Here is a 25,645-nt window from a genome sequence, read left to right on the forward strand (position 1 = left end):
CGCACCCCACTGCGGACCCCATATGGACCTCGCCACCCGAAAATTACGAGCCACTGATTCCTGATTTTGTGGCAGAATCAGGAATCAAGTTTGACACCACCGGCCTCACAGAACTAGACTTTTTCAAAGTCTTTTTCTCTGAGGCTTTCGTCAACCTCATGGTGGAGCAAACTAATCTGTATGCTCGGCAATTTTTGGACCAAAACTCGGGTTCATCATATTCTAACTGGTCTCCTGTAGACGCAGTTGAAATGATACAGTTTTGGGGCCTGGTCCTCCACATGGGGATCCTGAAGAAGCCTGAACTTCGGCAATATTGGAGTGTGGATATTTTATATTACACTCCAGTATTCCGAATGGTCATGACCCGGACGCGTTTTGAGGCCATCCATAAGTTCGTGCATTACAACGATAATGCACGGTGTCCCGCACGAGATGACCCCAATTTTGACCGTCTGTTCAAGGTTCGGCCGGTCATCGAACACTTCAACAAAAAGTTTGCAGAAGTGTACGTGCCTCAAAGGGACATCTGCGTGGATGAGTCCTTAATTCATTTTAAGGGGCGGCTTAGATTCCGTCAATACCTGCCCAGCAATAGGGCCAGGTACGGAATCAAACTCTACAAGCTGTGTGAGAGTACCTCAGGGTACACCCACAGCTTTAGAGTCTACGAAGGTAAGGACAGCAGGATTGAACCGCCTGAGTGTCCTTCTATCCTGGGAGTGAGTGGGAAAATTGTGTGGGATTTGGTGCACCCACTGCTGGATAAAGGTTATCACCTCTACACTGATAACTTTTATTCCAGCATCCCACTCTACAAATCCCTCTCTGCGCGAGGTACCGCAGCCTGCGGTACTGTCCGCAAAAATCAGAAAGGCCTCCCAAAGACGCTACTTGGGCAGATGCTCAGAAAAGGCGAGAGCAAAGCCCAATGTAGCGACCACCTGCTGGTTGTCAAGTACAAGGACAAAAGGGATGCCCTTCTGTTGACCACCATACACGGTGATGGCAGCGCCCTCAGCACTGTACGGGGTACCTCTGCACAGGTCTGCAAACCGGACTGTGTACTGGGGTACAACAAAAACATGGGGGGCGTTGATCTCTCCGATCAACTCCTCCAACCATACAGTGCTTTGAGAAAGGCCAGGGTGTGGTACAAAAAGCTGTCCGTGCACATCGTACAAATGGCAATGCTCAATGCTTTCCTGCTGTCACGATGTGCACGCAACACCGATACGTCGTACCTTCATTTCCAGGAGGTAGTGGTTAAGGCCCTGATGTTTGGCACGAGGGAAGGAGCGGGCCCCAGTACTTCTGGAACTGAAGGTGCACGTATCGTACCAGGCCAGCATTTTCCTGGGGTGGTCCCGCCAACTGAAAAAAAAGGTAAGCCGCAAAAAAGGTGCCGAGTGTGCTACAAAAGAGGAATTCGAAGGGACACCATCTATCAATGCGACACCTGCCCCGACAAACCTGGCCTGTGTATGAAGGATTACTTTAAATTGTACCACACCTCCATGCACTACTAATTTACTTTACAGGAAATAAAATAATTCCAAAGTTGGCACATCTAGGTAAGTTCTCTGGGGGTCTACTTTCCAAAATGTTGTCACTTGTGGGTTTTTTTCCTGTTTAGGCACATCAGGGGCTCGTCAAATGGAACGTGACGGCCGCAGAAGATTCCATCAAAGCCTGCATTCCAAAACGTCACTACTTCCCTTCCGAGCCCTGACATGTGCCCAAACAGTAGTTTTCTCCCACATATGGGGTACCAGCCTACTCAGGACAAATTGGACAACAACTTTTGTGGTCCAATATCTCCTGTTACCCTTGGGAAATTAAAAAATTGGGGACTAAAAGATCATTTTTGTGGGCAAAAAATAGGATTTTTTATTTTCACGCCCAGGCGTTATAAACTTCAGTGAAACACTTGGGGGTTCAAAGTTCTCACCACACATCTAGACAAGTTCCTTAGGGGGTCTAGTTTCCAAATTGGGGTCACTTGTGGGGTTTTCCACTGTTTAGGCACATCAGGGGCTCATCAAACGGAACATGACGACCGCAGACGATTCCATCAAAGCCTGCATTCCAAAACGTCACTACTTCCCTTCCGAGCCCTGACGTGTGCCCAAACAGTAGTTTTCTCCCACATATGGGGTACCAGCCTACTCAGGACAAATTGGACAACAACTTTTGTGGTCCAATTTCTCCTGTTACCCTTGGGAAATTAAAAAATTGGGGACTAAAAGATCATTTTTGTGGGCAAAAAATAGGATTTTTTATTTTCACGCCCGGGCATTATAAACTTCAGTGAAACACTTGGGGGTTCAAAGTTCTCACCACACATCTAGACAAGTTCCTTAGGGGGTCTAGTTTCCAAATTGGAGTCACTTGTGGGGGGTTTCCACTGTTTAGGCACATCAGGGGCTCACCAAACGCGACATGGCGTCCAATCTCAATTCCAGCTAATTTTAGCTTGAAAAAGTCTTATGGCGCTCCTTCCCTTCTGAGCCCTGCCATGCGCCTAAACAGTGGTTCCCCCCACATATGGGGTATTGGCATACTCAGGACAAATTGGACTACAACTTTTGTGGTCCAATTTCTTCAGTTACCCTTCTGAAAATAAAAAATTGGGGACTAAACCATCATGTTTGTGGAAAAAATAGGATTTTTTATTTTCACGCACGGGCGGTATAAACTTCTGTGAAGCACTTGGGGGATAAAAGTGCTCACCACACATCTAGATAAGTTCCTTAGGGGGTCTAGTTTCCAAAATGGGGTCACTTGTGGGGGGTTTCCACTGTTTAGGCACATCAGGGGCTCACCAAACGCGACATGGCGTCCAATCTCAATTCCAGCTAATTTTAGCTTGAAAAAGTCTTATGGCGCTCCTTCCCTTCTGAGCCCTGCCATGCGCCTAAACAGTGGTTCCCCCCCACATTTGGGGTATTGGCGTACTCAGGACAAATTGGACTACAACTTTTGTGGTCCAATTTCTTCAGTTACCCTTGTGAAAATAAAAAAATTGGGGACTAAACCATCATGTTTGTGGAAAAAATAGGATTTTTTATTTTCACGCACGGGCGGTATAAACTTCGGTGAAGCACTTGGGGGATAAAAGTGCTCACCACACATCTAGATAAGTTCCTTAGGGGGTTTAGTTTCCAAAATGGGGTCACTTGTGGGGGGTATCCACTGTTTAGGCACATCAGGGGCTCACCAAACGCGACATGGCGTCCGATCTCAATTCCAGCTAATTTCAGCTTGAAGAAGTCAAATGGCGCTCCTTCCCTTCTGAGCCCTGCCATGTGCCCAAACAGTGGTTCCCCCCCACATATGGGGTATCAGCGTACTCAGGACAAATTGGACAACAACTCTTGCAGTCCAATTTCTCCTGTTACCTTTGGGAAAATAAAAAAATTGTTGCTAAAAGATCGTTTTCATGACTAAAAAGTTAAATTTTCATTTTTTCCTTCAACATTGCTTTAGCTCTCATGAAGCACCAGAAGGGTTAATAAACTTCTTGGATGTGGTTTTGATCAGCTTGAGGGGTGCAGTTTTTAGAATGGTTTCACTTTTGGGTATTTTTTGCTATATAGACCCCTAAATGTGACTTCAAATGTGAGGTGGTCCCTAAAAAAAATGGTTTTGTAAATTTTGTTGTAAAAATGAGAAATCGCTGGTCAACTTTTAACCCTTATAACTCCCTAACAAAAAAAAAATTTGTTTCCAAAATTGTGCTGATGTAAAGTAGACATGTGGGAAATGTTACTTATTAAGTATTTTGTGTGACATATCTCTGTGATTTAAGGGCATAAAAATTCAAAGTTGGAAAATTGCTAAATTTTAAAAATTTTCGCCAAATTTACATTTTTTTCACAAATAAACGCAGGTAATATCAAAGAAATTTTACCACTATCATGAAGTACAATATGTCACGAGAAAACAATGTCAGAATCGCCAAGATCCGTTCAAGCGTTCCAGAGTTATAACCTCATAAAGAGACAGTGGTCAGAATTGTAAAAATTGGCCCGGTCATTAACGTGCAAACCACCCTCGGGGCTTAAGGGGTTAAGGTTGATGGTAGGCTTGAGATCATAGAGTTCAACCTATAGCCTAACATGTCGAGCCAGAGGAAGGCCAAAAATAACATGGGGCAGATGCAAATAGCTCCATATTAGGGAAAAATTTCCTTCCCCGCTTCACGTATAGCAATGAAACTAATTCGCTAGATCATTGTCCCAACCTGAGCACTCTCCATATGTCTGCACCCTGTCGTTTACAGAATAGTATGTTATGCAGCTGAAAGTGGTTAACTTTACCTTGTTTTCTGTGGCATGTTTTTCCTTTTCTACTTTAGCCAAAGTAAGTTCTAAATCATCAATATCTTTCTTCAGTTCAGAGCATTCATCTTCCAATTTTCTCTTTTTGGCTGTCAACTCAGCATTACTTTCTTCCTCATCTTCAAGTCTCTCACTAAGCTCCTTAATTTTAGATTCCAGTTGGATCTTGCTTTTGATGAGACCATCACATCTCTCCTCAGCGTCAGCTAAGGTCTCAGATTCCTGCAGATTTTCAGGTATAATTGTTAGCCATTTTTGTTACTGGTCGCAAACGAGTAAAGATATATACTAAAGCTCCTACCGTCTGTACTTGGAGAAGCAAATCGTTTTTTTCTGTCACAAGGGCAACCAGCTTCTCTTCTAATTCTTTCCTCTTAACCTCTGACTTAGCCAAAGCTTCTTTTGACTTCTCAAACTCTTCTTTAATGTTTGCCATTTCTTTTTCCGACTCGGCACTCCTAAGAAGTGGCTTAATCTTGAAGTATAGCTTCATCCATGGCCAGTGTTTGACATTCATGAAGGACCGGAGGTTGTACTGGATGACAAACAGAGCTTCCCTTTTTGAGAAATGTAATATATTAGTATATTTTTAAAAGTTGTAAATTTAATTTTTGTGCGTAAATTTGTTCAGCAAAATAAATGATACCTTCTATCTATCATTTTCTTAAACTCAACCCTCATTAAGAAACCCCTGCAAAGTGCTTGAGTATGAGTAATTAGTTGAGACAACTTTTCATCTCTCATCTCTTCCAGTACACCAAGGAGACCAGCTTTAAAAAACACCTAAAGAAACACAAGAAAAATATTAAGGCCAGAGAAGACTTTTGAATAAAACAAGAAGACAAATGGGTACTGTTTATATACCTTAGTGTGTCCAAATTTGTACTGTGTGTGGTCAATATCAATTGAATCCAAGAGTTTCTCAGCTGCCTTCTTACTGTCAATAAACTGCCCTTCAGGAATTGCACTTGCATTCAGGATTTTGTAACTAACAAAAGAGAGAAATGTGATTCAGTTCTGAAGACTTCAAAATGCAAACTTGCTCTGTTTTTATTTCTTCTTAAAAGAGATGTCTCATTTTTTTTCCCTAAACCAACCAAATGATGTATGTAACATAGTGCAAGTATGTTATAATGCAGCCATCAGCCCCGTTTTTTAATTCTGCTAAGCTCCATTTTAGCCCCTATTATCACTGTTTATCTTTGCTGTCCCACACTGTTTAGGACAATATTTCTTCACCAGTGTACATCTATGAGTACCAAGGCTCCATAGACTTAAACTAAGAAAGTGACATTATGTTTCACAAACAAATTCAATGTGATCTGGCCTGTCTGTTTTCTGGTCATGTGGAACAAAAACGGACTGGCATGGCAATGGAAACTTGGGAAGATGATAATTGGTAAGTATTTTAATATACTTTCACCACATTACATATATAATTAAAACAGTTTAGGGGAAAAAAATACTGAGACTTTTTTTAAAGGGTAGTCACTTCCCTCGGTGCCTTTCGACATTTGTTTCCGTTTTGAGAGCATGCAGTGTACTACCACACCTTACAAACCAGAAATTCTGAAGAGCCCCGGCTGCCTTTCCATTAATTCTAGTAGGTGTGAAGATTAGCTGACTGCTGCGCTCTGCAACCTTTTGCGCTTCCATTAAGAATGGACCACAGCGACTGCCCCCCGGCAATCTAAAAGTTATCCCCAGCCCAAGTGTCGTACAGAAAAATTAAAATCCATAAAGATGTCTCCAGAGAGGGGACATATCCCCCTCACATATGGGATTAATTATAACTGGGGATGTGAGAATCTAATTATAATTAGGGAAGTGAGAAAGAGCTGACATTTCAACCTCCATTGAAGTAGGGACCTCCCACAGTGACTAGGCATTTACAACAGGAGATCTGCTCTGAAAGCCAGATACTAAGCTTGGGATTTGTTTATTCAGAGGTGGAGAAATACATTTCCAATGCAAGAGCTTCCTCTGTTCAAAGCACTGGTCCCCAGACTTTTTGGAGCCAGTGGCCAGTGGTGAATATTGGGGTTTGCATCGATCTGATATTTATGGAGATACATTGTCAGCATCGTAGCGAAGGGATAAGCTGAATGCATTCATTCACCTCACTGTAAGGCCATTCTAACCACTCCAACTTAATATTGTTCTGATGGATGATGCTATCCATGCCATATTTTATCTCTATAGAAAGGTAAAATTGCAATAGGAAACATGATAGCAATATCTACTGCATGGGACCTCCAGGGGTGAAAATATTCTGAAAGTTGGGGATCTCATAATTTTCTAAAAGACCTAGCACATTCCACAACCAGCCCCCATATAAGCTCACCAAGGGGAGGTATGTAGACATAACCGTGATCTAATGAAAACAATGTTTGGGTGTCTGTCATTGTTGATTCCTGAGTTCTCAAAAATAAGGTAATAGTTTAGGAGATTAATCAACAAAAAAGCCAATAAGAAGAATCTCCTCTGAATACAAAAATGCAAAATAGTAAATCTTTCTTAAATTATGAATACAACTATTAACCCCTTCCCGACCTTTGACGCCACGTAGGCGTCATGAAAACCCGTGCCAATCCGACCCATGATGCCTATGTGGCGTCATGGAATAATCGCGTCCCTGCAAATCGGGTGAAAGGGTTAACTCCAATTTCACCCGATCTGCAGGGACAGGGGGAGTGGTCCTTCAGCCCAGGGGGGGTGGCTTCACCCCCCCGTGGCTACGATCGCTCCGATTGGCTGTTGAAAGTGAAACTGCCAATCAGAGCGATTTGTAATATTTCACCTAAAAAACTGGTGAAATATTACAATCCAGCCATGGCCGATGCTGCAATATCATCGGCCATGGCTGGAAACACTGATGTGACCCCCCCCACCGATCGCCCCCCCAAGCCACCGATCTGTGGTCCGCTCCCCTCCGTCTTGTGCTCCGTTCCCCCGTCCTCCTGTCCGCTCCCCCCGTGCTCCTATGCCAGCCCCCGTGCTCCGACGCCCCCCCCGTGCCCCGATCTCCACCCCATTATACTTACCGAGGCTCCCGGTGTCCATCCGTCTTCTCCATGGGCGCCGCCATCTTCCAAAATGGCGGGCGCATGCGCAGTGCGCCCGCCGAATCTGCCGGCCGGCAGATTCGTTCCAGATATAATTTGGTCACTGTGATAAAACCTATCACAGTGATCAAAATAAAAAAAATAGTAAATGACCCCCCCCTTTATCACCCCCATAGGTAGGGACAATAATAAAAAAATAAAATATTTTTTTTTCTTTTTCCACTAGGGTTAGGGTTAGAACTAGGGTTAGAACTAGGGGTAGGGTTAGGGTTAGGGGTAGGGTTAGGGTTAGGGCATGTGCACACAGTGCGGATTTGGCTGCGGATCCGCAGCGGATTGGCCACGGATCCGCAGCGGATTGGCCGCAGATCCACAGCGGATTGGCCGCGGATCCGCAGCGGATTGGCCGCTGCGAATTCGTAGCAGTTTTCCATCAGGTTTACAGTACCATGTACACCTATGGAAAACCAAATCCGCTGTGCCCATGGTGCGGAAAATTCCGTGCGGAAATGTTGCGTTGTATTTTCCGCAGCATGTCAATTCTTTGTGCGGATTCCGCAGCATTTTACACCTGTTCCTCAATAGGAATCCGCAGGTGAAATCCGCACAAAAAAAACACTGGAAATCCGCTGTAAATCTGCAGGTAAAACGCAGTGCCTTTTACCTGCAGATTTTTCAAAAATCGTGCGGAAAAATCTCACACGAATCCGCAACGTGGGCACATAGCCTTAGGGTTAGGGTTGGAATTAGAGTTAGGGTTGGAATTAGGGCTAGGGTTGGAAATAGGGTTAAGATTAGGCTTGTGGTTAGGGTTACGAATAGGGTTAGGAGTGTGTTGGGGTTACAGTTGTGGTTAGGGTTGGGATTAGGGTTAGGGTTGGGATTAGGGTTAGGGTTAGGGTTGGGATTAGGGTTACGGGTGTGTTGGGGTTAGGGTTGTGGTTAGGGGTGTGTTGGGGTTAGGGTTGTGATTAGGGTTAGGGCTACAGTTGGGATTAGGGTTAGGGGTGTGTTGGGGTTAGTGTTGAAGTTAGAATTGAGGGGTTTCCACTGTTTGGGCACATCAGGGGTCTCCAAACGCAACATGGCACCACCATTGATTCCAGCCAATCTTGCGTTCAAAAAGTCAAATGGTGCTCCCTCCCTTCCAAGCCCCGACGTGTTCCCAAACAGTGGTTTACCCCCACATATGGGGTACCAGCGTACTCAGGACAAACTGGGCAACAACTGTTGGGGTCCAATTTCCCCTGTTACCCTTGCAAAAATAAAAAATTACTTGCTAAAACATAATTTTTGAGGAAAGAACAATTATTTTTTATTTTTACGGCTCTGCGTTATAAACTTCTGTGAAGCACTTGGGGGTTCAAAGTGCTCACCACACATCTAGATAAGTTCCTTAGGGGGTCTAGTTTCCAAAATGTGGTCACTTGTGGGGTGTTTCTACTGTTTAGGCATATCAGGGGCTCTGCAAATGCAACGTGATGCCCGCAGACCATTCCATCAAAGTCTGCATTTCAAATGTCACTACTTCCCTTCTGAGCCCTGACGTGCGCCCAAACAGTGGTTTACCCCCAAATATGGGGTACCAGCATACTCACAACAAACTGGGCAACAAATATTGGGGTCCAATTTCTCCTGTTATTCTTGTGAAAATAAAAAATTGCTTGCTAAAACATCTTTTTTTGAGGAAAGAAAAATGATTTTTTATTTTCACGGCTCTGCGTTGTAAACTTCTGTGAAGCACTTGGGGGTTGAACGTGCTCACCACACATCTAGATAAGTTCCTTGGGGCGTCTAGTTTCCAAAATGGGGTCACTTGTGGGGTGTTTCTACTGTTTAGGCACATCAGGGGCTCTGCAAATGCAACGTGACGCCCGCAGACCATTCCATCAAAGTCTGCATTTCAAATGTCACTACTTCCCTTCCGAGCCCTGACGTGCGCCCAAACAGTGGTTTACCCCCACATATGGGGTATCAGCGTACTCACAACAAACTGGGCAACAAATATTGGGGTCCAATTTCTCCTGTTACCCTTGTGAAAATAAAAAAATTGCTTGCTAAAACATCTTTTTTGAGGAAAGAAAAATTATTTTTTATTTTCACGGCTCTGCGTTGTAAACTTCTGTGAAGCACTTGGGGGTTGAACGTGCTCACCACACATCTAGATAAGTTCCTTGGGGGGTCTAGTTTCCAAAATGGGGTCACTTGTGGGGGGTTTCTACTGTTTAGGCACATCAGGGTCTCTGCAAACGTAACATGATGCCTGCAGACCAATCCATCAAAGTCTGCATTCCAAAACGTCACTACTTCCCTTCCGAGCCCCGGCATCTGCCCAAACAGTGGTTTACCCCCACAAATGGGGTATCAGCATACTCAGGAGAAACTGGTCAACAACTTTTGGGTCAAATTTCTCCTGTTACCCTTGGGAAAATAAAAAATTGTGGGCTAAAAAAATATTTTTGAGGAAAGGAAACACATTTATTATTTTCACGGCTCTGCGTTATAAACTTCTGTGAAGCACTTGGGGGTTCAAAGTGCTCACCACACATCTAGATAAGTTCCTTTGGGGGTCTAGTTTCCAAAATGGGGTCACTTGTGGGGAGTTCCTACTCTTTAGGCACATCAGGGGCTCTGCAAATGCAACCTGACACCCGCAGAGCATTCCATCAAAGTCTGCATTTCAAAACGTCACTACTTCCCTTCCGAACCCCGACGTGTGCCAAAACAGTGGTTTACCCCCACATATGGGGTATCAGCGTACTCAGGAGAAACTGGACAACAACTTTTGGGGTCCAATTTCTCCTTTTACCCTTGGGAAAATAAAAAATTGTGGGCTAAAAAAATCATTTTTGAGAAAAGAAAAATTATTTTTTATTTTCATGGCTCTGCGTTATACACTTCTGTGAAGCACTTGGGGGTTCAAAGTGCTCACCACACATCTAGATTAGTTCCTTGGGAGGTCTAGTTTCCAAAATGGGATCACTTGTGGGGGAGCTCCAATGTTTAGGCACACAGGGGCTCTCCAAACGCGACATGGTGTCCGCTAATGATTGGAGCTAATTTACCATTCAAAAAGCCAAATGGCGTGCCTTCCCTTCCGAGCCCTGCCATGCGCCCAAACAGTGGTTTACCCCCACATATGGGGTATCATCGTACTCAGGACAAACTGGACAACAACATTTGGGGTCCAATTTCTCCTATTACCCTTGGGAAAATAAAAAATTCCGGGCCAAAAATCATTTTTGAGGAAAGAAAAATTATTTTTTATTTTCACGGCTCTGCGTTGTAAACTTCTGTGAAGCACCTGGGGGTTTTAAGTGCTCACTATGCATCTAGATAAGTTCCTTGGGGGGTCTAGTTTCCAAAATGGGGTCACTTGTAGGGGAGCTCCAATGTTTAGGCACACAGGGGCTCTCCAAACACGACATGGTGTCCGCTAACGATTGGAGCTAATTTTCCATTCAAAAAGTCAAATGGCGCGCCTCCCCTTCCGAGCCTTGCCGTGCACCCAAACAGTGGTTTACCCCCACATATGAGGTATCGGCGTACTCAGGAGAAATTGCCCAACAAATTTTAGGATCCATTTTATCCTGTTGCCCATGTGAAAATGAAAAAATTGAGGCTAAAGGAAATTTTGTGTGAAAAAAAAGTACTTTTTCATTTTTACGGATCAATTTGTGAAGCACCTGAGGGTTTAAAGTGCTCACTATGCTTCTAGATAAGATCCTTGGGGGGTCTAGTTTCCAAAATGGGGTCACTTGTGGGGGAGCTCCAATGTTTAGGCACACAGGGGCTCTCCAAACGTGACATGGTGTCCGCTAGCGATAGAGATAATTTTTCATTCAAAAAGTCAAATGGCGATCCTTCCCTTCCGAGCCTTACCATGTGCCCAAACAGTGGTTTACCCCCACATGTGAGATATCGGTATACTCAGGAGAAATTGTCCAACAAATTTTAGGATCCATTTTATCCTGTTGCCCATGTGAAAATGAAAAAATTGAGGCTAAAATAATTTTTTGGGGAAAAAAAAGTACTTTTTCATTTTTACGGATCAATTTGTGAAGCACCTGGGGGTATCAGCGTACTCAGGACAAATTGGACAACAACGTCCAGTTTCTCCTTTTACCCTTGGGAAAATAAAAAAATTGTTGCTAAAAGATCATTTTTGTGACTAAAAAGTTAAATGTTCATTTTTTACTTCCATGTTGCTTCTGCTGCTGTGAAACACCTGAAGGGTTAATAAACTTCTTCAATGTGGTTTTGAGCACCTTGAGGGGTGCAGTTTTTAGAATGGTGTCACTTTTGGGTATTTTCAGCCATATAGAACCCTCAAAATGACTTCAAATGTGAGGTGGTCCCTAAAAAAAATGGTTTTGTAAATTTTGTTGTAAAAATGAGAAATCACTGGTCAAATTTTAACCCTTATAACTTCCTAGCAAAAAAAAATTTGTTTCCAAAATTGTGCTGATGTAAAGTAGACATGTGGGAAATGTTATTTATTAACTATTTTGTGTCACATAACTCTCTGGTTTAACAGAATAAAAATTCAAAATGTGAAAATTGCGAAATTTTCAAAATTTTCGCCAAATTTCCGTTTTTTTCACAAATAAACTCAGAAATTATCGACCTAAATTTACCTCTAACATGAAGCCCAATATGTCAGGATCCGTTGAAGCGTTCCTGAGTTATTACCTCATAAAGGGACACTGGTCAGAATTGCAAAAAACGGCCAGGTCATTAAGGCCAAAATAGGCTGGGTCATGAAGGGGTTAAAAACACATAACAAGGGTTATACTGCAGCGATAGATACACTGGTGGTCTCCAAATAATGTTACAATGTATTCAGTACAAGTTTAAACTCTAAATATAAATATGACATAAATCATATACAGTATAACTCAGAAAATCTGTGTATATGACAATATAGACCGATATGTGACCCACATAGAGAAATGTATGAGTAAACAAATAAATAATTACCAGTCCAGTGGTGACAGAAGATTAAAATATATGTGTGCTCCAAATAAATAAATAAATAAATAAATATCAATATAAAGTCTCCAACTATATCGATTTAAATTGTCATATTTGTTAATTCCTGGAAGACATAGTTCGCTGTGAGAGTGTCTCATTTTTCTAACCAGAGTGCTTCTCTCCATAAAAATAAGAGCCATTCCTGCTACATCAGGTATAGTACTTCTGTCTTTATTCCCATTTATTTTATGCAATTGTATATACAGTACCGTATTATTTTGATCGCATTTCGTATAATCTTTGTATATTTTTTGTAAACACTGCCTACCTTTCCAAGTTAAATATATAAAATGCAATAGCTCTGTTCCTCTTGCTCTGCACACCGCACCCCTGTAGCCATATGCTACCTGTAACGGGTGTCCAATCGGCCTGTATAAAGGATTGGGGGTGGCAGCTACTGATTCCTTTTTGTTATTGTGAAGCTGACAGTGACTGTACTGGGGTACAGGTTATGCATTGTGGGACTATGTCCTGACAGTTGACATTGCCAGCATCTGGATGTATTTTGTGGACGGAGTTTTCACCCGATGCGCTCGTATCCCACAGATGAAGACAGCAGCAGCACCCGTGTCTTCTGTGATGTACATGTTCTATCCCCAATGTGTTCTGTCAAGTATATGCTCCAGCCCCAATATCTCCTATTGTGTATACTCCAGCCCCAGTGTCACCTATGTTTTGTATATACTCCAGGCTCAGTGTCTCCTATGTCATGTATATGCTTCTGACACAGCATCTACTTAGTGATCTATATACAGTGGTCCTAGCATCCCCTATGTGATGTATATGCTTCAGCCCCAGTGTCTCTTATGTAATGTATATGCTGAGGCCCCAGTGTCTCTTATGTGATGTATATGCTGCTGCCCCAGTATCTCCTATGTGATTTATATGCTTCAGTCCCAGTGTCTCCTATGTGATATATATACTGCAGCCCCAGCATCTCCCATGTGATGTATATGCTGCAGCCCCAGTGTTTTCTGTGTTATATATATATATATAAATATATATATATATATATATATATATATATATATATATGCTGCAGCCTCGGCATCTCATATGCGATTTATATGCTTCAGTCCCAGTGTCTTCTTTGTGATATATATGCTGCAGCCCCAGCATCTCCTATGTGATATATATATATGCTCCAGACCCAGTGTGTCTTATGTAAAGTGTAAACAGCAGTCTGTGTTCCTCATATGTGATGTATATACTTCAGACCTCCCTCTGTCTTCTGTGATGTACATACTCCAGCCCCAATGTTTCCTATTGTATATACAGCAGTCACTTAGTCTCCTATGTGATGTATATGTTGAAGCTCCACCGTCTCTAATGTGATGTATATACTACTGCCCCAGCGTCTCCTATATAATGTATATTCTTCAGCCCCACCATCTCTTATGTGATGTATACGCTTTAGCCATAGTGTCTCCTATTTGATGTGTACGCTCCAGCCCCAGTATGTCTTATGTGATGTATATACATCAGTCTCTGTGTCTCCTATGTGATGTATATACTTCAAAACTCCCACTTCTTGTGTTATATAATTGTAATGTGAGCAGTAATAAATTTTTCCTGTTGGTGAGACATGCAGTGTAATGTACATCGGCATAGGAACAACTTACTGCTGCAAGTCCTTTACAAAGCTTATTTTGACAAAGAGTTTATTGCTCTCCAGATCGACACAAGTCTGGAAAAGCAGTTACAAGAAGCAACATGATCAATCCCTCCTAATATCACAGCCTCACCAAATGGAAGCAGTTCCAGCCGTCACATTAGGGAAAGTTAACTAATTGTTTGAGCAAATATAGCAGGGCAATTTTTGAAGTTGATAATTTTGTGTGACCTCCGAATGATGGTAGAAATATACAAATGGCACTTGGCAGAATAAAAGATTTGCACCCCTGCCTTACAAGAATAGAGAGCATAAGTATGAAAAAAATAAAAATATATATACAGTATATAGATAGATATTGTAATTACCGCTGCTTAAAGTCTGCATAAAGTATTCTGCTTGGAAATCCTTTCCTGCAAATTCTGATACCTTCCAGGACACCATTACATCTCAGCTGGTGGATAATCAAGTGATTGTCCATGACACCTAGGTAGAGAAAAATAGCTTTAACATAGAATACACATATATTGAAACTTCTGTGCTAGGGCAAACAAAATTTACCTGGAGTTTTAGTCTCATTGGGAATCAGACAACGTACAAAGTGGGGATGGGTGCTTCTCAGATTGGTCATGAGTTTGCCCAAGTTTTCCTTTAGCAAAAATATATATTACATTCAGCATTAAAACAATAAGTAGCCTTTAATCTGTAATTTAGGAGTACATTCAGTTTGACTTTAGCACTTGTTTCCATGGCAAAACTACAAAGAGGTGTGACCTCTTTCTACAAGTTTATAAGGCTAGAAAAAATTGAGCAGATTTAATTAGGTGATTGATAAAACAAAATCTGGATAATATGAATAAAAATTGATTATTCTATGTTAACATTTTATATTTATAGTATATGTGGTTTGCCTTTCTAAAAAGGCTGTTAAACTCCTACCAATCAGCTTGTATGTATACGATTGGCAGTCTTTTAACGGCTACAGTTGGCCAACGTAAATGATCTTTCAGTGTCAACAATTTATACTATTTAATAATCTGGCACTACTATTATCATGTGCATTTAATAAACCTTATAAATTATTTGGGATTATTTACCAATTGTATGGATATGAATACTAACCCTGAAAAGAGCAGACACAGTCTGGAAAGAGGATCCCTTCTTCTTCTTTCCTCCTTTACTACTACCACCAGCATCAGCTACGATAAAAATGTCAGGTTTTAATACTACTTCAACCTTTTCAACTTGTAAAATATCAAGGAGAAAGACACACAACTTACATTCAGAACTGTTGTAGTTGGAATACAAGAAGGCCAACAGTTTGACAGCAGACTTCTGGTAGAGCTGGATAACAGACTCATTCAATGGATCCTTATTCTTATCGAGCCAACCAGAGATGTTGTAATCCACAGTACCAGCATAATGCACCAGAGAGAAATGAGCTTCAGCCTTTCCTTTGGTTGGCTTGGGCTTCTCAAAGTTCTTACACTTGCCTAGATGCTGTTCATACAGCTTGTTCTTGAAGGATGTGTCAGTGGCCTTGGGGAACATGCACTCCTCTTCAAGGATGGAGAAAATACCCATGGGCTTAAAAGTAAATAATAAAAAAATGTTTTTGAGTTCCACAGAACTATAGATATTTTCAATAGACTGATCTAAAACAAATTTACCTTCTCAATTAGCTCAATACAGGCAGCCAAGTCCATACCAAAGTCAATGAACTCCCAGTCGATACCTTCTTTCTTGTATTCCTCCTGTTCCAGGACGAACATGTGGTGGTTGAAAAACTGCTGCAGCTTCTCATTGGTGAAGTTAATGCAGAGCTGCTCCAAGCTGTTGTACTGAAATTGATAGAAAGCAGATGAGAAGATACCAGGTGGTTGACTAAGGGAACATGTAAAACTAGATTAGCTGCTTACATCAAATATTTCAAATCCAGCAATATCCAGCACGCCTATGAAGAATTGTCTGGGCTGCTTGGTGTCCAACTGTTGGTTGATACGTGTGACCATCCATAAGAACAGTTTTTCAAATGTAGATTTGCTGAGGGCACCCACTGAGTTGTACACCTGAAGTGGAAAACATCAGTTTAAGTATTATATCGTACCTTGTTGTGTGTGTTTTGCTGTTTATATTAGATACCTGTGGCACTGTTTGTCCCTTGGTGACAAACTCATTGCCCACTTTTACTCTTGGGTAGCACAAAGCTTTGAGCAAGTCAGCAGAGTTGAGACCCATTAAATAGCCAATTTTGTCAGCAACTAGATGTGGAGGACAAGCACAATATTATTCCTTACTGGTACGAAAAATCATGACTAACTCAAGGACCAAAGACACTAACCTTCATTGCCATCTGGCTCAGCCTGCTCTTCCCGCTGCTTCTGCTTGAACTTCATATTACCATGGTGCATGACAGCACCAGTCATTTTGTAGATGCCAATTTTTTCATCTGGATTGAACCCAAGAATATCAATAGCAGTCTATAAAGAAATAAAAAATATACACTAACTAACAACATCTTTATTTAGGCATTTGTGCCTCCCAATAAAGCTGTTACTGACATCAGTGGCTAAAAGCTCATCTTCGTCATTAATACTCTTCACAGCTATTTCGCCCTGGCTGATCCAAGGATAGTCATAAGGGTTGGTCGTGAGAAGCAGCATCTCTAAAACAACAAAACCAATAGTGATAACATGCTGAAGGTGAAACTAATACAACCTACAATATTGTTTTGCAAATGGTTTGGATGCACAAAATTTACAACTCATGTAATCTTCAGAACACCTGGCAAGGTAAAAACTGAAGCAGAATAAATATATAATACTATGAAAAGCTCCCGAATATGGTTCTTCATGGAGGCCCTATGTGGCAGAACATGGATGCTTCACAGGGAATGTATTTTTTAGAATATAAACAGGGACATTACCAATAATTTCTGGTTTCTTGTTTGTCAAGATCTGGTAGAAGATGTGGTAGCTTCTTTCAGCTGAAAGTTGGAATGTTACTCTGGACTTTTCCAGGAGATCTGTAGTTACATATTGAAAAAATATAAAAAACACAAGGAATTGAACAGGTTTTCTACAACCAAAATGTGCTTTTAAATAAATGAAATTAAAATTTAATTCCTTATTTTAAAAATATTTCACTTATTCAGTAATAGAAACATACAAGTATCCCAACTCTACTCTTCAGGAAGTTCTTGAATACTCAGTATTACATCTTGTTTCTGATCCCGGATGGCTGAATCTACGTTGCACTTTTATTTTTTCAGCTGCTCTCTGCTGTGATATGTGCATGCTACTAATGTGTGTTTTGACTGTTGTCACCAAGTGTCACCCTACTTGTCACTGTGCATGAGCTACCAAACATATGAAATCAATAAAAAGTTAAGAATGTGCAGTAAAACAGTGCAAAGAAATGGTGACAGAGAAAGATTCAGTGTGTTCACTCAAGATCGTGGGCAATTAAATGTTCATAAAAAAACTTCTTATGTAAGGCAGAGCAAACCTGGAAGTGTGGGTCGCCAATATGGACAAGGTTTCATGAGAAATAAGCAACTTATTGTAAAGTAACCATGGGATTTTATACCTCAAGCTTATTATCAATGTTCAACATACCTATTTAAGTGAAAAAGGTTTATGACGGAAAACCCCTTGACTCCTACATTTTTACAGCATGTTGGAAAATATAATGTAAATGTAAAACTGCTGACTATAAGCACATACAACTATCTAAAGTTGTGTATTATCTTCACGCCCATTCTTACAAGTTTCAATATCAGCAGAAGAAAGTTTTCCAGTGGTACCAAAGTGAATTCTGATGAATTTACCCTAAAAGAAAAAATAGAAAAAAAGTAAGCCATGACTGTATTTCTGTGCAGGTGACTATGGAAAATAACTTGTCTGATGTTAATATTTACAAAACGAGATGAATTATCATTTCGCAGTGTCTTGGCATTTCCGAATGCTTCCAGCAGAGGGTTAGCCTGAATGATTTGATCCTCCAGGGTACCCTAAAATATAAGAAGTGTTAATTTAATGGAACACAAGACAATAGTTACAAAATTCATATTCTGCATTATGAGAAGTAGCGAATAAGAGGATTGCTCCTTTTATGATGTTCTTTGAATCCTTTTTATACTCTGACCCTCAGGCTAAGCATTGGGCATTATACTGTATAGCTGCAATCAAAATGATTCAACCCCCATTACAAATTAGTTTTATTAGCAAAACGTAAAAACTTTCTGCTGTTTTCCACAAACCAATGAAACAAGAACAATTTAAATAGCTCAATACAGTCAATGTAGCAAGTGGATTCTCCAAATTCTACATAAAATGCCACTTTTAATGACTTCTGCTGTCTCAGGAGTACGTCATTCCCTGAATGAATGAAGCATCTTTAGTCCTTAGTAGAGCACCTTTGGCTGTGATGAACTACTGCAAATGTGATGCATACACAAACATGAGCTTCTAGCAACATTCCTGACTGAAACCATGTAATTGTTCTTATCTGCACCCCTACAACAAAAAGGGACCTTTGTTCTTAGCTGTAATAACCCAGCCAAGGAAAGATGAGGTATAGTTTTTTGTCATAATCATAGTTCAGACAATAAAAGATTTGTCTTAAATGATAAATTGCTATAGGCTTCATTTACACTAGTCAACCTCGGCCATTAGAAGATCATTGATGTACATGTAAGCCTATTAACGGTCATTTGGCTGACCTTACTTCCATGTACACAGAATGTTCATTTATATGATTGTTTGTTTGTATAAAATATCAGTGTTCTCGGCAGCACATATCCTGTTTACACAGGATGATGTGCTGCCCAGAATTATGATTTCCAAGCTGGTTTGAAAATCATTTTATCCAATGAGTGAGCGATTTGCTTGTACTTCAGGTGATTGACGGTGTGCATAGACCGGCAGATAACTTTCTTAGAGTTTCCCAGTGTAAGTGTACCTTCAGTTATACAATATATATATACTGCTACTTGTCAGCTATAAATAATCTTCATGTTATTATCTACATTTTCTTTAGTTAAGATACAACAGAAAAACAATGATAGAAGTGAGTAGAATGCATGATATAAGAATAGGACAACTTCTTTAAGACTAATTCTTTTCTCATTTACATATTTACTCATATTTCCTTTTTATTGTTTTTTTCTATTCTGGTTTCAGTAGCAGGAATAGTTTGCATTGCATAGTGTCAGGATCTGTTCTTAACACGAGCCTCATAAATGCACTTTCTAGAATTTTGAGCTTGACATCGGCACTCGATGTACCTTCTAAGTTACATAGCTGTCTTAATTATCATAAGCTTCTTGAGCATGGTCTTAAAGAATGCAAAGAAGGCATTTTTCTTTTATAAGTAAATGCTACTAACTCAGTTACATATCCTCATCCACAGAATCTGAGAGGTTGGTATGTAGTATACTAAAAAGATCTTACAGTGGTACTTTGCAGTTTGTGAACCCTTTCAAATTTTCAGTATTTCTGCATAAATTTGACATAAAACTATATCAGATTTTCCAACAAATCCTAGGCATAAATAAAAGATAATGAAATCAAGCATATTAGTCAAAATATTATATTTTGTTATGTTTTAAATTAGAAATATAATCCAATATCACATGTTTGTGAGTGGCAAATGCATGTGACTTTCAGATTAGCCGATAATGAGAATATGAAATTAGAATCTGGTGTTTTCAATCAACGGGATTACAATCAGGTGTGAGTGGGCGATGTGTTTTATTTAAAGAACAGAGATCTATTAAAGTCTGACCTTAACTCATGTTTGTGGAAGTGTATTATAGAATGAGCATTGGAGATTTCTGAGGACCTCAGAAGAAGAGTTTTTGTTACTCATCAGGCTGGAAATGGTTGCAAAACCATCTCTAAACAGTGGGGAATCATATAGGATTGAGGGATAGCCAAAATAAACAAGACAATTTTAACCTCCCAGAAACATAAAGAGGTGAAAGGAAAAAGGGACTTGGAATGAAAAAAACCCAGACTCACTGCAGGAATTAAACAAGTGTTTATCATAAAAGTCTACCTAGCGGTATAGCCAGGAAGGAAATGCATATAAAGCTCAACCCAGAATTTGATCGGGAAGACCAAAATGGGAAGATGGAAAACACCTGGAGAGGAGCAAACCCAGAAGAGGGAGCCTAGATGTTGTAGAGAAAAATTTGTAAAATCCATAAAGGCATGTCCGTAGAGAGGACATATCGACATCACTCTGAACATGTGGGATTAAATATAACTGGGGAAGTGAAAAAAAGTTAACACTTCAACCTCCACTGAATTAGGACCTCGTGCGGTGAGCAGGTAATTATAGTAGGGGATCTGCTCAGAGCCAACCACCAAGTCCAAGATTCATATACTCAATGATGGAGAAGTGCACTTCCTGAGCCAGGGGCTTCCTCTGTTCAAAGGAATTATCTCAGACACTGTGAATATAGTGGTCAGTTAAGAATATTGGGGTTTGTATCACTCTGATATTTATGTGAGATGTATTTTCAGAGTAGTAGTGAAGGGATGAACATAACGCATTCACTCACATCACCGTAAGGATGACCTAACAACTCCAACTTAATATCAGCAGATGGATGACGCTATCCATGCCATATTTCAGCTCTATAGAAGCTCTGACTGATCCGTAACACACAGTGATGAAAAAAACATGGGAATGTTAAACCTGCACACCACTGGTTCATATACAGACTAGGCAACTCCCTAACCTGACCTTGATTTGTTCCTGCTTGACCAAGGAGGTTGACACCTTAAAATTACGCAATGGCACCCCACTCAACATCGGCTGACCATGAGTGTCCTTAACTGTAGAGCGTGTAACCCAAAACCACAACAACAAAACGGAGTGCACACGGAAAGAGGGTGAGACATAGATAGAGCTAAAGACGTGTTCACACAAACATGAGCGATGAAAGGAAAAGAAAGGAATCCCAAAAGACTTTTGGTATATTTGAAAATCACCAGACCTGAATGTAAGCAAAGGGTAAAATAGCTGAGAAGGGGAATACGCAAAACAAATCGCAGTAGAAGCAATAGAATAAACCTCAGCAAGCTAATCCTGATAATCACTGAGGAGCTGGAAATCCAAACACCCACCTAATTTGGAATATAGCCAGCAAAAATAGCCCTTCCCCAGATGTGATAGGAAACAAAGCGAGAAATAGAATACAACTGCATAGAAGCAACACAGCAAAGCAAAGACAGGAGCATTATCAGCAGTTGGACAGAGACAGCACAGGCTGTAGTCCAACAGAGAGGGAAACTGACACAGAGCCAGAGATCACCAGATCGAGTCCCAGAGTCAAGCCATAACAATAGAAAAGTAAAATCGTGATCAGAAACATGACAACAATATATCCCGGGCCGTCTAGGACCTCCAGGGGCAAAAATATCCTAAAAGCTGGGGATCTCATAATCTTCTAAAGACCTAGCACATCCCACAACAAGCCCCCCATATGAGTTTTTGTCATTCGTCAGTCCTGGAAGACACAGTGCTATGTAGTTTTCTAAAAAAGTTCATCCCTCTGCTAACCTTTATACCATTTCCGTGACACAGGTTTAGTACTTATCTTTTGTTATCCCTTTTATTTTATGTATTTGTATACTGTACTGTTTTATTCCCATTTTGCAACATCTTTGTATATTTTTTATAAACACATCCTACTTTTCCGGATTGAGTATATAAAATTTAGTAGCTCTGTTCCTCTCCCTCTGTAAACCGCACCTCTAAAGCCATAAGCTACATGTTGGACATCAAGTCAGCCTGTATAAACGATTGGTGGTTGCAGATAGTTTTTTTACTTCATTTATTGGGAAGCTTGGCGGGGACCGTACCAGAGAGTGTGTATATATATATATATATATATATATACATATATATATATATATATATATATATACAGTTCAGACCAAAAGTTTGGACACACCTTCTCGTTTCAAGATTTTTCTGTATTTTCATGACTATGAAAATTGTACATTCACACTGAAGGCATCAAAACTATGAATTAACACATGTGGAATTATATACTTAACAAAAAAATGTGAAACAACTGAAATTATGTCTTATATTCTAGGTTCTTCAAAGTAGCCATCTTTTGCCTTGATGACTGCTTTGCACACTCTTGGCATTCTCTTGATGAGCTTCAAGAGGTAGTCACCGGGAATGGTTTTCACTTCACAGGTGTGCCCTGTCAGGTTTAATAAGTGGGATTTCTTGCCTTATAAATGGGGTTGGGACCATCAGTCGTGTTGAGCAGAAGTCTGGTGTATACACAGCTGATAGTCCTACTGAATAGACTGTTAGAATTTGTATTATGGCAAGAAAAAAGCAGCTAAGTAAAGAAAAACAAGTGGCCATCATTCCTTTAAGAAATGAAGGTCAGTCAGTCCGAAAAATTGGGAAACTTGTCCCCAAGTGCAGTGGCAAAAACCGTCAAGTGCTACAAAGAAACTGGCTCATATGAGGACCGCCCCAGGAAAGGAAGACCAAAAGTCACCTCTGCTTCTGAGGATAAGTTTATCCGAGTCACCAGCTTCAAAAATCGCAGGTTCACAGCAGCTCAGATTAGAGACCAGGTCAATGCCACACAGAGTTCTAGCAGCAGACACATCTCTACAACAACTGTTAAGAGGAGACTTTGTGCAGCAGGCCTTCATGGTAAAATAGCTGCTAGGAAACCACTGCTAAGGACAGGCAACAAGCAGAAGAGACTTGTTTGGGCTAAAGAACACAAGGAATGGACATTAGACCAGTGGAAATCTGTGCTTTGGTCTGATGAGTGCAAATTTGAGATCTTTGGTTCCAACCACCGTGTCTTTGTGCGACGCAGAAAAGGTGAACGGATGGACTCTACATTCCTGGTTCTACCGTGAAGCATGGAGGAGGAGGTGTGATGGTGTGGGGGTGCTTTGCTGGTGACACTGTTGGGGATTTATTCAAAATTGAAGACATACTGAACCAGCATGGCTATCAGAACATCTTGCAGCGGCATGCTATTCCATCCGGTTTGCGTTTAGTTGGACCATCATTTATTTTCAACAGGACAATGACCCCAAACACACCTCCAGGCTGTGTAAGGGCTACTTGACCAAAAAGGAGAGTGATGGGGTGCTGGTGAGATGGTTTGGGGTGAGCTGGTCCACGGAGTGAAGGCAAAAGGGCCAGAAGTGCTAAGCATCTCTGCATCTCTGGGAACTCCTTCAAGATTGTTGCAAGACCATTCCCAGTGACTACCTCTTGAAGCTCATCAAGAGAATGCTAAGAATGTGCAAAGCAGTCAACAAAGCAAAAGGTGGCTACTTTGAAGAACCTAGAATATAAGACATAATTTCAGTTGTTTCACACTTTTTTGTTAAGTATATAATTCCACATGTGTTAATTCATAGTTTTGACATCTGTTCATGGCCTGAATCTCAAGAGAATTTGCGTCATGCTGCAAGACGACAATTTAAAGCACACATGTTGCTCTACAAAAGGTTTATTTAAAGAAGAATTAAATTAAAGTTTTGGAATGGCCAAGTCCAGACTTTACCTTATATAAATGTGGAAGAATCTAAAGCGAGCAATTAATGGGAGAAATCCCACCGACATAACAGGGTTGCTAAAATTCCCTTAAGCCAATGTGCAGGAATAATCAACAATTACATTAAAAATTTTAGATGTAGTTTTTACTGCACAAGGGGGCTACACATTGAAAACAAAGATTCACTTGCTTTTTCCAGTTAGATATGTGATTTAGGATCATTTTTCACATTTAAAAAAAGAAACAGCCTATTATTTCTGACTCATGTATTTGATTTACGGTAGTTCTCTTCATCTACTTTTAGGACTTGTGTGAAAATTTGATGTACCGTATATACTCGAGTATAAGCTGAGATTTTCAGCCCAAATTTTTGGGCTGAAAGTGCCCCTCTCGGCTTATACTCGAGTCATGATCGGTGGTGGGGTCGGCGGGTGAGGACTGTCATATACTCACCTAGTTCCGGCGTTCCTGTCGCTCCCCCTGCCCGTCCCACTGTCTTCGGTGCCGCAGCCTTTTCCCCTGAGCGGTCACGTGGGACCGCTCATTAGAGAAATGAATAGGCTGCTCCACCCCCCATAGGGGCGGAGCCGCCTATTCATTTCTCTAATGAAGCGGTAACGGTGACCCCTGATAGAGGAAGAGGCTGCGGCACCGAAGACCAGCTGTCCGGGGGAAGGAGCGGGACGCCGGGAGCAGGTAAGTATTACATATTCACCTGTCCACGTTCCACACGCCGGGCGCCGCTCCATCTTCCCGGCGTCTCTCCGCACTGACTGTGCAGGTCAGAGGGCGCGATGACGCATATAGTGTGCGCGCCGCCCTCTGCCTGATCAGTCAGTGCAGAGAGACGCCGGGACCGGACGCTGGGGAGCTGCGGCAAGAGAGGTGAGTATGTGTTTTTTTTTTTTATTGCAGCAGCAGCAGCAATGGCACAGATTTATGTGGAGTATCTATGGGGCAACGGTGCAGAGCACTATATGGCACAGCTATGGGGCAACGGTGCAGAGCACTATATGGCACAGCTATGGGGCAACGGTGCAGAGCACTATATGGCACAGCTATGGGGCAACGGTGCAGAGCACTATATATATGGCACAGCTATCTATGGGGCAACGGTGCAGAGCACTATATATATGGCACAGCTATCTATGGGGCAACGGTGCAGAGCACTATATGGCACAGCTATGGGGCAACGGTGCAGAGCATTATATATATGGCACAGCTATGGGGCAACGGTGCAGAGCACTATATGGCACAGCTATGGGGCAACGGTGCAGAGCATTATATATATGGCACAGCTCTGGGGCAACGGTGCAGAGCATTATATATATGGCACAGCTACCTATGGGGCAACGGTGCAGAGCATTATATATATGGCACAGCTATGGGGCAACGGTGCAGAGCATTATATATATGGCACAGCTATGGGGCAACGGTGCAGAGCATTATATATATGGCACAGCTATGGGGCAACGGTGCAGAGCATTATATATATGGCACAGCTTTATGTGGAGCATCTATGGGGCCATAATGAACGGTGCAGAGCATTATATGTGGCACAGCTTTATGTGAAGCATCTATGGGGCCATAATGAACAGTGCAGAGCATTATATGTGGCACAGCTTTATGTGGAGCATCTATGGGGCCATAATGAACGGTATGGAGCATCTATTTTTAATTTTGAAATTCACCGGTACCTGCTGCATTTTCCACCCTAGGCTTATACTCGAGTCAATAAGTTTTCCCAGTTTTTTGTGGCAAAATTAGGGGGGTCGGCTTATACTCGGGTCGGCTTATACTCGAGTATATACGGTAGGTTTATGTCAAATTAATGCAGAAATATGGAATTCTGAAGGGTTCACAAACTTTCAAGCACCAGTGTATGTACCTCAGTATAAGAAGTTACCTGCATACTGTTGGAAGATTCCTTTTTCTTTCCAGAATCACCAATAGCTGCAATTGTTGCAAAATATTGAATGACTCGCTTGGTGTTCACAGTCTTTCCAGCACCAGATTCTCCACTGGAGAT

At 41.3% G+C, this 25,645-nt stretch overlaps 1 protein-coding gene across 1 annotated transcript in view; it reads right to left on the reverse strand.

Annotated features, from left to right (window-relative positions):
* LOC143804980 (myosin-4-like) overlaps positions 1 to 25,645 on the reverse strand; it is a 71,329-nt gene that overhangs the window by 37,397 nt on the left and 8,287 nt on the right. Inside the window, exons 6-22 of the mRNA XM_077283663.1 lie at positions 25,523 to 25,637; positions 17,974 to 18,066; positions 17,821 to 17,884; positions 16,981 to 17,079; positions 16,616 to 16,719; positions 16,396 to 16,534; positions 16,197 to 16,315; positions 15,974 to 16,123; positions 15,725 to 15,895; positions 15,335 to 15,641; positions 15,177 to 15,253; positions 14,616 to 14,703; positions 14,423 to 14,540; positions 5,208 to 5,331; positions 4,990 to 5,126; positions 4,645 to 4,900; positions 4,323 to 4,565 (exon numbers count right to left, since the gene is read on the reverse strand). Coding sequence (XP_077139778.1) covers positions 4,323 to 4,565; positions 4,645 to 4,900; positions 4,990 to 5,126; positions 5,208 to 5,331; positions 14,423 to 14,540; positions 14,616 to 14,703; positions 15,177 to 15,253; positions 15,335 to 15,641; positions 15,725 to 15,895; positions 15,974 to 16,123; positions 16,197 to 16,315; positions 16,396 to 16,534; positions 16,616 to 16,719; positions 16,981 to 17,079; positions 17,821 to 17,884; positions 17,974 to 18,066; positions 25,523 to 25,637 — 2,404 coding nt within the window. The remainder of the gene's footprint in view (positions 1 to 4,322; positions 4,566 to 4,644; positions 4,901 to 4,989; positions 5,127 to 5,207; positions 5,332 to 14,422; positions 14,541 to 14,615; positions 14,704 to 15,176; positions 15,254 to 15,334; positions 15,642 to 15,724; positions 15,896 to 15,973; positions 16,124 to 16,196; positions 16,316 to 16,395; positions 16,535 to 16,615; positions 16,720 to 16,980; positions 17,080 to 17,820; positions 17,885 to 17,973; positions 18,067 to 25,522; positions 25,638 to 25,645) is intronic.

Source organism: Ranitomeya variabilis, chromosome 2 (assembly GCF_051348905.1).
Source record: "Ranitomeya variabilis isolate aRanVar5 chromosome 2, aRanVar5.hap1, whole genome shotgun sequence".
Lineage (NCBI taxonomy): Eukaryota > Metazoa > Chordata > Amphibia > Anura > Dendrobatidae > Ranitomeya > Ranitomeya variabilis.